The 13,984-nt window shown below is 35.2% G+C and overlaps 1 protein-coding gene across 2 annotated transcripts in view; it reads right to left on the reverse strand.

Moving 5' to 3' along the window:
• Positions 1–1,412: 1,412 nt before the first annotated feature.
• Positions 1,413–13,984, reverse strand: part of IL6ST (interleukin 6 cytokine family signal transducer) — a 57,521-nt gene continuing 44,949 nt past the window's right edge. Inside the window, exons 16-18 of one of the 2 annotated variants that reach the window (XM_078003636.1) lie at positions 12,124–12,220; positions 7,358–7,439; positions 1,413–6,534 (exon numbers count right to left, since the gene is read on the reverse strand). In XM_078003636.1, the coding sequence (XP_077859762.1) occupies positions 5,797–6,534; positions 7,358–7,439; positions 12,124–12,220 (917 nt within the window). In that variant the 3' untranslated portion in view covers positions 1,413–5,796. 2 annotated transcript variants of the gene reach the window in all.

The following is a 13,984-nucleotide window of genomic DNA, read 5'->3' on the forward strand; positions in this document are numbered from 1 at the left end:
ACTCTCACTAAAAAAACTCAAAAATAAGAAATGACAATTCTAGATAAACTTTTTTGACATGTAAAATGACATAACCATAGTCACAGGGAATAGAAGAATCAGGTTTGAATGTCCACAGGTTTCTAAAACTAAGCTCTGGCTTCATATCTGTCGAAAATCTTTAGCGGTTGGGGAAAATAGCTGTATTTAAAAATAAATATTGAATTTTGAGTTGAAAGGTAGATTCTCCTCCCTCGATGGAGACAGAACTTTTAAGCTATGGAGAACCCAAGCAGCCTTTCCATGATCTAAGTTGTCCAAGAGCCAACCCCAATCAGCAATCAGCAGCAACAAGACTCGAGCTGTTCACCCTGATTCCGAGTTGGCTGAGCTTCATGCTGCTTTCACACATTCTTCTTTTTCTACCTCAGTTCCTCTTTGCTCGTATTCTGTTCACTCCATTAACTTGCCCAAGCACTGGACTTAAGTATGGAAGAGCCTATACATAGTTGTAATATGTTTCGTATTTTGAAAGTGTAGAAGTTTGTATTAATTTAAAAAGAAAAAGCTTAAATGGAAAGTTAAGCAATCCTGAACAAGGAAACTGTTTCACTGCCTTTGGGCTAGGGAAAGAGGATGCTCTCAAGGAATTACATATCTTTTCCAAAGCAGGATGGACTGTATCCATCACAAATTAGGATAAGATGAGCCACTCACACCTTAAAGAAATCAGGCTTGAGCCTACACAAGCCATAACCAAATAGAAGATTTTAAACAAAGGAGCACATAGCCCAAAGCTGACATGTTATTTCTATAAACTGGTATATATGTGAAGGACTTACTGTTGGCTGGCTTGTGGGTTTTTTGACTCACTGCATTTTTTTAGATAAAATCACAATGTGAAGGCACATTAATAGTTGAGATTTTCTTTTCCTTCCAGGTGGACTTGCTGACTGATTCGTTTCATATAATACTTAGTAACCTCAAGAAGTAGCAGGAGGATGCCATGTATCAATCTCCTTCAAGTCTCACTGCAGCAAGGATGGAGACTCCAGCAGTGTGGGGTGGGCACAGACGGCCACAAGATGGCGTAGCACCTCCATACTTGGGCTCTTGACAACCAAGTAGATTTTTTTTTTTTTTTTTTTTAAAGTCCACTAGGAGGTAGGATGCTGCGATTTCAGACCTCAGCTATTAAACAGTAAATCTGGAAAACTAGTGGATAAATCTGCCATCTCCATTCTATGTTATTAAGGCCAAGATAGTGTACTGGTTTTCTTTTAAATCACATTCCATTATGTCAAACATTTAAAATGTCACAAAACCCACATGAAGCACCTCATATATGCTAAGATGCTTATTTACCTAACACCACTAATGATAAATGCTGTTACAAATATGCGTAGTCAGATGATAGTAACCACATACAGAAAACAATTTGAACAAGAATTTATTTCTTAAACTTTACTTAAGGGATTAGAGCTGATATGTAATAGAACATTTAATATAACATTTGGAGTTATGTCAACATAAAAATAGCTGTGGTTACAATTAGCACATGCAATTCACTGCAAAGGTAAAAATACATGCTATACTCTAGACAAGCCTTCCAAATGCAGTTAAGAGTAGATGGAATAAAACAGCAAGTGAACATGAAAGGATTGCACTTAGAAGAAAGTGGGACACAGCTAGGATATAAAAGAGACATACCTAATGCTAATCACTGCATTGTCCTACTAGCAAATTGCACATTTATTTTTAGAGTATATTCAATACACATATACATTGAGACTAGAGAATTTTCAAATACCTACCTTTGAAATATCCCTTTGTTTCTAACACATCACATTATGGTATTAATGTAACAGCACTTAAAACCTGTAGTTATCATTCAAAGCTTGTGTTTAAGAGATAAAAGAGTATCATTCAGACAAAGCTTGTGTTCAAGAGATAAAAAAATCTATCACTATTGGCCTTAAATGCATCTTATCACGATCCATCAACTTTAATGAAATGGATAATGAAGTTAAACTAACCAGTTTGTACAAACTATTGACTGAGAAAAAGCCCTTAAAAATTTAGGAACAAATGAGTAACAGAAGAGCTCACCCTGAGCTGCCACCTTTTAATTTTTAATATAATGTATATGAGAATATCATGCTAATGCACATACTAGTATCATGTATGATGGAGAAATAGGTTAATGCAAAAGATAATATGCTTGGCTTTGTGAAGTTTTGTTTTGACTTACATCTATCTGAATTCTGTTTGAGTCTGAAAAGGAACTGCTGCCAAGGACCAGTCCAAAGATTAGGCTGTAAGCCTGCTAGTTCATACCTTCTTTGAAATCGATGACAATGCCCAATTTTAGGCTAACCCTAAAACACGTGCCATTTTATGATTCCACATTCTTTTATTTTACAGAAAAGTACAAACTTTTTAGAAAGTAATCTTACCAGAGCAATATAATCTAACAATCCCTATAATAGAAAGCTATCCCAGTAAATTTTTTTGAACAATTGAACTTTTGTCTTATGTAGCTTATAACTTTGATATTTTATTCATCTCAACAAAATAAAACTTTATTGAAATAAAAGTGTATGGTTTAGGAATATGCTCTTAATAATAACTGAGCAAAATTAGAATGATGTGGACTATAACAGAATGAAGGAAGATCTCTCTACTTGATGTACTTGCTCAATGTTAGTAAACAGAAACATTTTAGGGAATTCTGTATGATTATTCTACTTCTACATTTACATGTCATGGTTTTAACTAGTTAAATGGGTAGAAAAAAGACATCTTTAATAATTGATTTCTATTTCTCAAACTAGATACTCTAAATATGAGCTTTGATAAATGTTTTGTAACATTTTTAAGTTGTAACATTTGTAATTATACTCCACTAACTTCACAGTAAGAGCTAGGGACACTGGATGACTTCATGTGGTAAAATCCCTTATCAAGGAACAAGGCTGAAATTAAATGAACAATTAGGTAGAGAAGAGAGATGAACACAGAATATGTGAATGAAATTTGCTTTTTTTCCTTGCTGCTGTTCGAGTGCTGACTGATCCATCATAAAAAGGATAGGATTAAAATTTTAGGTCTTAATGGTACAAAGTGTGAAGTTTTATAGTTTTCTAATAATTATTCAGTATTATCCCTTTCAGAGGTGAGGGTAGGATACTACAGACATCAGTAACTGACAAGTTATAATATCAACACATGTAACATTTGGGTCCTTTTTCTATAACCCTGAAGGGAGCAACTGCAGTTGCAGAAGCAGTGAGTGAACTAGTTTTGTCCAGACAAGGTTCTCTGATGTGCTAGTGTTACTTTAAACACCACTTTTAGACTCTAAAGATTTAAAGTGATAAAGTCACTAACTTTATTAGATTAGTTTTTACATAAATAACCAGATTTGTTTCTTTGCCTACCTAAAGTACAATTTACATGCATCAACACACAGATTATTCTAAGACATGCTCGGGAAAGTAATTTTGAATGTAAAACAAGTTTTATAATTTATTTTCTCCTTAGGGCAGAAGATGTACATTATATATTAGTGCTCAAATGAATGTTCATTTCCGGAATGCATTTCTGGACAGTAATCATATACCCATTTAATATGTATCAAGTGTTCTTGGGGATGGGGGTATTCACTCACTGTACCATGTTTTATACAGGCTTTAACATGTACATTTGTTTGTATCATGGCCTTCAATGATCCTCCATTCTCATTCCCATAGATCAAGAGTTCACATTGTATAACTGACTCTGAAATGTACAAACCTCACACTAAAACATTCTTCATGACACTATTTGTTATAAGTTGCAGCTAAACATTACAGTCATGTGACTTATTTTGAGAAAATGGAAAATGTAATAGGTATAAATTTCCTGACACATATAGCAAGACAAATCCAGCCCAGCCTTTGATGACCAACTTAAACGGTGGCAATATCATTATCTTGTTGTGTAAATTTGGGTCTATCTCTACCTTTACTTCTCTGTGCCTGATTTTCCTCATCTACTTTGAATTAGTGACTCTATTAATCTAATTTTGTCTCAAGTGGGAAACTGAATATATCAGAAAAAAGCATTTTTTTTCATAAAGACGATCATATAATATGTGAAAGAACTTTGAAAGGATCAGGTGTTATATAAATGCAAGAATATAAAAGATAAACAGGAAGCCTAATGTGAATAATATTCTGAGTAAAAAGTGTAATTATATTTCAATTGTAAATGTATACCAAGTTTTCTTAGCTTTTTCTCCAATAACCTCTAGAAACTATTCTAAGCATGCCTGGTTTCTGTAACTTAAATATGGCATTAAAAATCTGTTTCCTTTGAATTCACTTGATAGCAGTAGTCAATCACTAATAATGCTTGCTAATTTCCTCTTACTTTCTTAAGAAAGCCCCTATATTTAGCCTCTGTCTCCATAATGCCAAGTGGTGGTTAGGGGACAGCATAAGTACACTAGTGGCTTTAGCATTAAACTTGAGGCCTGGGTCACTTCTCCCTTGAAGAAAAAGGGTTTTAAAAATTCCTAAATCACAATGTAGAACTAAGTTCCACCCTACCTCAGAACTGCAGATATTAAAATACCATCTCTTTACTGTCTCTACAATAAGGATATTTGCCAAGATCAAGATGTACATTTTTTGGGGTTCTGTTTTGTTTTGGTAAATATTGCCCAAGTCATCTTAGTTTGCTTCAAACATTCACTAAAAATAAAAAGTTTTAAATCTTTACCTACTTAAAAATTTTAAAAAGTACTCTAAACAAATTTAAGCTGAAGATATATACTATATAAAGTGCTTCATCTACCCAATTCTCTGAAGTCTTAAGGTCAATGATATGTGTGTATATATGTGTGTGTATATATATATAAACATCAGCAATTTAAGCCTTTAAAAATGCCATTTTTTTAGATGCTTTGTGTTTTTTTTTCCTCTTTACTACCACTTTTTCCCCCTTTATTACTACAATTTAAGCCTTTAAAAATGGCAATTTTTTAGATGCTTGAGATAGTTTGGGGGATCCCTAGCTCTTATCATGGCACTCTGTTGAGTTTGTGAAATAGTTCTTCAAAGAGGTTGTCAATAATATGCAAATTTTTGAAAACTAGTGAGATTACTAATTATTGATGAATAAAAAATGAGTACTTTTAACCTGCCAAGTTAAAGCTCTAGAATTCCTTTTCTCCAGTAATAACTGGCAGCATCACTATCAATGGAAGGGACCTAAGGAATATTGTGTACAGTGATATACACGAGGCTGCTCATTTTTTTTTGGCAGATTACAAAAGCTGGGCTCATATAGTTATGGCCTATGGATCTCTTTTTAAGTTATTTTAGCTGAAGTAGATGGTCTACACCTTGCTCCTCTAATCTTTTGTATTAACTGTCCCTAAGCCACTTTGATGACTCATCAAAATCATTATAGCTGTGCTCACTAAGCATATCACTGCTTATTATTTAAATACCTTGTTTTTTATGTAGCAAAACAAAAAGTTTTATAAATTTCAGATAAGCTTTCTATTTTTCTTCAGTGCAAACATCCTGAAACAGCACAAAATCATTCAGCTAGTCTGAGGATGAAGTCAGTTTATGTAGTGCTTAAAGTAGAATCCCAGATATTCTGGAATGGAAATAGCTCATGTGAAACTTCAGTTCATTTTTGTCCTTAAGGGCAAATGATCATCTTCAGAGAGTGAAGACTTTTTGAAATCTGAATTCACAGATAAAATAATTTTAGCTTTACTTTATAGGTACTGCTGAAGTTGCAGCAGGAACTACTAGTCCTTCACTGAGGCATGTAGCCACCTTGCCGTACAGTCTGTGGTAAGTAACTTTTAGGCATTCCTTCATCAATGGCAGCCTCCATCCCAATTGTTTCAAATCTTTCTACTTGTCCCTCAGTACCTGGACCAAAAGGATCTGCTGCAGAAACTTCCTGAAACATTTTCATTTCCCCAGATCCACAGGATTGTGAAATATGATCTGAAATCTGTTGTTTAAGTCTAACAAAATCTTCCTCATTGACTGATGAAACTTGCTTTGACCTTTCAAAATGTGAAATATCGGGACTGGATTCATGCTGACTGCAGTTCTGTTTGAAGTACTGTTGCCTGGGCAAAATGTCATCACTGCCATCTACATGATCTACTAATTGTAGATCTTCTGGCCGCTCCTCTGAATCTAACAAGGGCTGGGTAGACTCGGATCTTGAGAAGACTTGCACGGATGGAACTTGGTGTCTGTAGCCACTGTGCACCACAGTAGAATACTGGACAGTGCTCGAAGTGTTTTGTGAAGATTCATTTTCATCACTGCTAGAAATGCTTGGCCTAGAAGATGACATGCATGAAGAACCCCCAATACCACTGCTGTGTCCTTCAGTATTATTTTTTTCCTTTTTGAACAGGTCCAATGATTTCAGATCTTCTGGAAAAGGTTTTTTGTCATTTGCTTCTATTTCCACAACACTTACATCAGTGAAATTGCCATCTGAATACATTTGATCTTTTGAACTAAAGTTGTGCTAAGGAAGAGAGAAAATTGTATATGGCAAGTGTTAGTTAAAGCCACAGAGTTAATGCATCTCTGAAACTTCCCAGTAACTCTCAGTGGTACAGAAATAACCTGCATTATGTCACTAAGTCACTGTCAACTACCCAAAATGCAGATACTGTAAAATGAGTCTAAGTAGTCTAAATCAATATTGTTGGTGCTACATTTTGATAAGCTAATGGTCTATAAATAGTATTTAATATTTCATGCCTAGACTAGGCAGCCTAGGATTAACCAGACAGAAAACTAGAAAACATTAAGGAAAATCAAATCTGAATGATGGAGATTTTGTAGAATATAAAAATACATAATACATTTTACTCTGTTAATATAAATTTTAAGGACTACTGGAGGATAATAAATACAAACGAGTTCCCCTTTGGGGCATATTTAAAATTCAGAGTTTAGAGTAGGTTCCCAGAGATCATTTCATCAGTGCTAAAATGATAGACTGTTGAACTTGGTCTTAATACTCAATCCAAAATGCTTGCCTTGAGGTAGTTACCATCACATAGCAGTTTCAGCACCTCAAGTTTTCAGTTTGCAAGTTCAACCAAACATCTGTAATGTTTACTAAACAATTTAAAATATCAGAACAAATACGCTATGATGGTGATACACCCCTAAAATGTGTCATACATATTAAATTTTGATTAAAATTTTCATTTATGTACCATTTTATTTTCATTTACTTTTTGACTCAGCTTGAATATCTTTTGGTACATCTGTAGATACTCAATATACCTACTAACATGTCGGTATATTATAAGCAACTCAGAAGCATTTTCTCTTACCCTTGGAGGAGTGTGAGGTGACCACTGGGCAATATGACTCTTTGAAGGATCTGGAACATTAGGCCAGATGTGTTTTTTAATTCTGAAGAGAAAAGAAAAATGGCCTATGTAAAACCACACATAATAAACGATGAACAGTCCCTATTTCTAAACATGTTCATCAAAAACTTACAAACCAAACCAATCACCTAAATGAACAAAAAATACCTACTCTACCCCAAACAAAAATTATTTTTCTTATAAGGATTGTAATGTATTCACAATGAATTAACAAGGCTAAATCTAATCACTGTTCAATTTTTTTTTTTAACTCTCAAAATTCTGCAATTAAAACAACTTAAAATCTTTAACCAGGCCACATGTTGTGGTATTCCAATTAAAAGAATCCAGATAACAAATTAATGTTCCCACTGATACCAAATTATTTTTAATAAGAAAAGGCTAACAATATTTAAAATTCATTTAGGATATCCATATAATCAAAAACCTACTGAAATATGTCTTCCTTACAGTTAATACAGTTCCTAGCTCAAAGGCGTTCATAAGTGCACAGGAAATGGGTCATCTTGAGAATAAGTTCAAATATAAAAATCAAATTTTAAAAAGTGACTACTGAGAATGGTACTTCAAAGAGTGAGAGCCTACCAGACTGACTCTCCTGTAGGAAATACCTATAACATTTGGAAGTAATATAAAAAGCAGTAAAGCTGACAACCTAGACAAACCCATGAATGAATCCTCGAAAGACACAAATTACTAAAACAGACTGAAGAAAAAGAAAGCTATGATATATTTATAAAGAAATTGAATTTTAATTAGAAACCTTCCCACAAAATTCTGGGCAAAAGGAAATAATATTAACACTATACAAACTCTTCCAGAAAATAGAGAAGGTAACATGTTTCCATTCATTTTATGAGGCTAGTATTATCCTGATTTTAAAACCAGACAGACAAGGCACAAAGACAGACTAACTTCACTCAAGAACACAGACACGAAGAGTATTAAACTGAATACAGCAAAATCCAAGGAATGCAAGGATGATATATGAAAATCAATAAAATTCACCATATTCATGGAAGGAAGGAGAAAAACCATATCACCTCAACAGATTCAGAAAAAGCACTTGACCAAATTGTGACACCCATTCATGATAAAAATTGCTAGCAAAGGAAAACAGAAATAAGAACTTACCCCTGGAAGTAGTAGTAAAGGGGAAAAAAACCCCACAAAGCAGCCGGGCATGGTGGCTCAGACCTGTAATTCCAGCACTTTGGGAGGCTGAGGCGGGTGGATTACCTGAGGTCAGGAGTTTGAGATCAGCCTGGCCAACATGGTGACACCCCATCTCTACTAAAATAAAAATACAAAAAAAATTAGCCGGGCATGGTGGTGCATGCCATGTAATCCCAGCTACTCAGAGGCTGAGGCAGGAGAATCGCTTGAACCCAGAAGGTAGAGGTTGCAGTGAGCCAAGATTGTACCACTGCACCCCAGCCTGGGCAACAAGAGTAGCAGTCAGTCTCAAAAAAAAAACAAAAAACAAAAAACAAAAAAAACCCCACAAAGCAAAAACTTCAACCTACAGCTAACATCACATGTGATGGTGAAAGACTAAATACTTTCACCTCTAAATTAGGAACAATGCAATGCTCTTATATGGTCTAGATATATGTACTAGAGGTCTTAGCCAGTAAGAACTAAAAGCATAAAGATTAGAACAACTATAATTACTCCCAAGAAGCATGAATGTGTATGTAGAAAATCCTAAAGAATCCAAAAAGCTACTAGTAAATGAATTTATCAAAGTCTCAGTATATATGATGAATATATTTTAAAAAATCAATTGCATTTCTACATACTAAGAATTAGAAAATATTTTAAAATATTCCACTTATAATAACAAAAAATACTTTTGTCATGAATTCAAAAAAAGTTATGTAAGGCCTGTCTACTGAAAACTACAAAACACTGCAAAAGTAAATTAAACAAAACCCAAATACATAAAGAAATAAACGAGGTTCACAGACTGAAAGACTCAATAGCGTTAAGACTGCAGTTCTCTCCTATAGATTCAATAAAATCTGATCTATAGATTCAACAAAATCCCAATCAAAACTATAGTTTTAAAAAAAATTGACAAGCTGAATTAAAATGTATATGAAAAAGCAAAGAAATCTAGCCAAAATAACTTCTTTTAAAAAAGAACATACTGGAAGAATTCTACCTATTTTCAAAATTTACTATAGAGCTATACTAATCAAGACAATGTGGTACTGGCAGTACTGGCATAAGAACGGACATATATACATTTATGAAACAGAACTGAGAGTATGGAAATAGATACAGACTTATAAGGACAATTGCTTTTGGCAAAGGTACCAAAGCAATTCAATGGGGAAAGACAGTCTTTTCAAAATAAATGACAATGGAATTAGACATCTGTAGGAACAAAATGAACCTTGACGCTGACCTCCCACCATGCACAAAAATAGCCTGAAATGGATTATAGACTAAGAGCTGAAACTATTGCACTTGTGGAAGAAAACATGAGAAAATATTTTGATACTGGGTTTGGCAGAGACTTCTCAAACAGGACACAAAACTCAGGAACCACAGAAAAAAACTGATAAAATGAACTTCATCAAAATAAAAAATTTATGCTTTTTTTTTTTTTTCAGATGGAGTCTCACTCTGTCACTAAGGTTGGAGTGCAGTGATCTTGGCTCACTGCAACCTACGCCTCCTGGGTTTAAGCAATTCTCCTGCCTCAGCCTCCCAAGTAGCTGGGACTACTGGCGCGTGCCACCATGCCTGGCTAAGTTTTTGTATTTTTAGCAGAGATGGGGTTTCACTGAGTTGGCCAGGATGGCCTTGATCGGACCTTGAGCCGCCAGCCTCGGCCCCCAACGTGCTGGGATTACAGGTGTAAAACTTCTGCTTTTCTAAAGCCACAGTTAAGACAAAAAGGCGGCCGGGTGTGGTGGCTCATGCCTGTAATCCCAGCACTTTGGGAGGCCAAGGCGGGCGGATCACAAGGTCAGGAGATCGAGACCATCCTGGCTAATATGGTGAAACCCCGTCTCTACCAAAAATACAAAACATTAGCCAGGTGTGGTGGCAGGCGCCTGCAGTACCAGCTACCAGGGAGGCTGAGGCAGGAGAATGGCGTGAACTTGGGAGGCGGAGCTTGCAGTGAGCCGAGATCACGCCACTGCACTCCAGCCTGGGCAACAGAGCAAGACTCTGTCTCAAAAAAAAATCTGTAAAACGTATTTAATAATGTTGTAATCAGAACACATAAAGCACTTTTATAGCTCAATTGTAAACAAAATAACCAAATTTGAAAATGGGTAAAATATTTCAATAGACACATCACAAAAGAAAATATGTAAGTAACACATGAAAAGATCCATTACTAGTCATCAGAAAAATTAAAATTAAAATGATACAGTATTACACACTCACTAGAATGAAAGAAGTCTGACAGCACTAAGTGTTGGTAATAATATGGAATACCGTTGGCGGCAATCCAAGATGGTGTAGCCACTGTGAAAAAGTTTGGCAGTTTCTTATAAAGTTGAACATATACTTACCATATGACCCAGCACTCTCACTCCTAGTTATTTGTTCAAGATAAAGGAAAACACGCTCACAGTTTTGTATGTGAATATTCATAGCAACATTATTCATAATAGCTGAAAATTAGAAACAACCTAAACTTCCATAACAGATGAGTCTAAAAGTTTTGATGTATCCATACTACAGAATACTAGTCAGCAATAAAAAGGAAAAAGGTAGGCCAGGTGCGGTGACTCATGCCTGTAATCCCAGCACTTTGGGAAGCCGAGGTGGGTGAATCACTTGAGGTCAGGAGTTCGAGACCAGCCTGGCCAACATGGTGAAACTCCATCTCAACTGTAAACACAAAAATTAGCTGGGCATGGTGGCAAGTGCCTATAATCCCAGTTACTCAAGAGGCTGAGGCAGGAGAATCATTTGAACTCAGGAGGTGGAGGCTGCAGTGAGCCAAGATCATGCCATTGTACTCCAGCATGGGCAACAGAGTGAGACTCCATCTCAAAAAAAAAAAAAAGAGAGAGAGAAGTATATGCAACAACATGGATGAATCTCAAAAATATTACGTGAAAGACATACACAAAGACTACATGCTACTTATTTGTATTTATATAAAATTCTTGGCTATGGCTCATGCCTGTAATCCCAGCACTTTGGGAGGCAGATAAGGGTGGATCACTTGAAATCAAGAGTTCGAGACCAGCCTGGCCAACATGGTGATACCCCATCTTTACTAAAAATACAAAAAATTAGCTGGGTGTGGTGGTGGACGCTTGTAATCCAGCTACTTGGGAGGCTGACGCTGGAGTCTGAATCAGGGAGGCAGAGGTTGTAGTGAGCTGAGATTGCACCGTTGTACTCTATCCTGGGCAACAAGAGTGAAACTCTGTCTCAAAATAGATAAATAAATAAAAATTCTAGAAAAGGCAAAACTATCGTTACAGAAAAGCAGATCAATGACTGCCTGGGGTTGGGTTGTGGAGAGGACAGATTATAAAGGAGAACAAGGAAGCTTTATAAAAGTGATGAAAATGTTCTATATTGTGATTGCGGTGGTAGTTATATGTCCGTATGTAATTACAAAAATTCATCAAACTGTACACTTAAAATGGATAAATTTTATTGCATGTAAATTACAGCTCAATAGAGCTGGGAGAAAATGCAAAAATATGAATAAGGGTACTTACAGGTCTCGCTTATTAAAGCAGAACAGCACTCCCAGAAGAGTTGTCAATAGGAACGCTAAGCAAACAGGCACGACTATGGCTTCAATTTCTCCTTGAGCTTAAAAAAAAAAAAAAAAAAAAAAAGGTGTGATGGGAAATAATTGTTGACACATGCACTAAGGAGATATAATACAACTTCCCAACCAGACTTGCTGTTGAAAAGATAAAATACAATCCTAATTATTTTTCAAGGTCTCTTCAGACTTGATGTTTTTTACCCTCTTCTCTCTTTGGTAAATCACATCCCAACCATTTATGTCTTTCAGTAACCTGGCCGCATAGCATAAAATGTTGGTTGGGGGATAAAAATGATCAGTGTATTGGGTAATCTACTGGGTAGGTTAGAGCTTTCAAACATAACCATTTGTAACATTTATGATCTGCATTCGGTAGAATCTTAGTAAAAGTTTATCTCTCAGTTCTAATATTGTATAACAGAGAAATTATGTCAGAACAAATATAAATACCGGGTAAAATGGAAAAGCTATAAAAACATAACTGAACTACACATTTAACCTTCTAAAAAAATAAAAATGCACTCTCAGAATTTTTAAGAGTTATTTACCATTTTTCAAAAAGACGACATATCTGATACAGGGCTAAGAATTTTAGGAGCTGCTCAACGGGCATGAGGAGTGGCACAAGTAGGAATAAACTAAAAAGTAAACAAGCCTAAGATCCCTAAATACCACACAAATCCTCATCTGCATTTAAAAGAGGACTTATTCATCAAATTAATCACTAATTGGGATAATTAATATTGGAGATTTTTTAAATGACTTTCCTGATGGTTGTTTCTGGTTAATTTTGAATTTTAATTAGTCTTTTACAGGAAAAATGTATGAAAGTAATATTGCAGCCATATACTACTCACTTAATTTTATCCTTCCACCACACATATCCCTTTGTAAGTAACTACTATCCTATGAAGCTCAGTAGAAATCAAGAAATCAGATAAATGCTTGAGAATAAACTATGGGTTGGCAAATATTAACTCTTTAAATGCTAAAGATTATATATATGGGTGGACGTATATATATTTATGTGTGTATATATACTGATATATGTGTGTATATATATTGATATGTGTATGTATGTTTGTGTATATATATATATAAAATGCCAAATCTAATTTAGGCAGAAACTTTTATTTATTAAATATCTGCTTTTATGTTTTCAAGCCTGTGCCTTTGCTCATGCTGCTAAGATGCCACCTTCTTCCTATTTGTCCACATATTAACTCAAGGCCCAAGTATTTTCTTCTCCATAAAACCTTCTTTGAAGGTAAAATTATCCATTACTGGTATATTTACATTCCTACTCTATTTACTGTCTACATAGTTCACAGGTTTTTCTGATTTACTTATGCAAAATTTCTTCAACTAAGCTATAAGGTCCTCAATGGCAAGACTCATGCCATGTGAAGAAGCCATAATGGATCCATGAGACTATACATAGAGAACTGAAAAAAGTAGGTTATAAAGTAATACTAAGTATAATTTAATTTTTGGAAAAAATATATACAGAGAAGAGACTAAAAGGATATACAAATATGTTATTTTGGGGTAAGGGACTAGGACTAATTTTTCTTTCTACATTTTACTGTACAGTCTAAATTCTCTATAATGAACACTGTTATAATAAAAAAATGTTAGGCCGAGCATGGTGGTTCATGCCTGTAATCTGGCACTCTGGGAGGCTAAGGCAGGAGGACTGAGGTCAGGAGTTCAAAGCTAGCCTGGGCAAGATAATGAGATTTTATCTCTACCAAAAAATTGTTTTAAACTAGCCAGGTGTGGTGGTGCCTACCAGCAGTCTTAGC

The sequence above is a fragment of the Macaca mulatta genome, chromosome 6, assembly GCF_049350105.2.
Source record: "Macaca mulatta isolate MMU2019108-1 chromosome 6, T2T-MMU8v2.0, whole genome shotgun sequence".
Taxonomy (NCBI): domain Eukaryota; kingdom Metazoa; phylum Chordata; class Mammalia; order Primates; family Cercopithecidae; genus Macaca; species Macaca mulatta.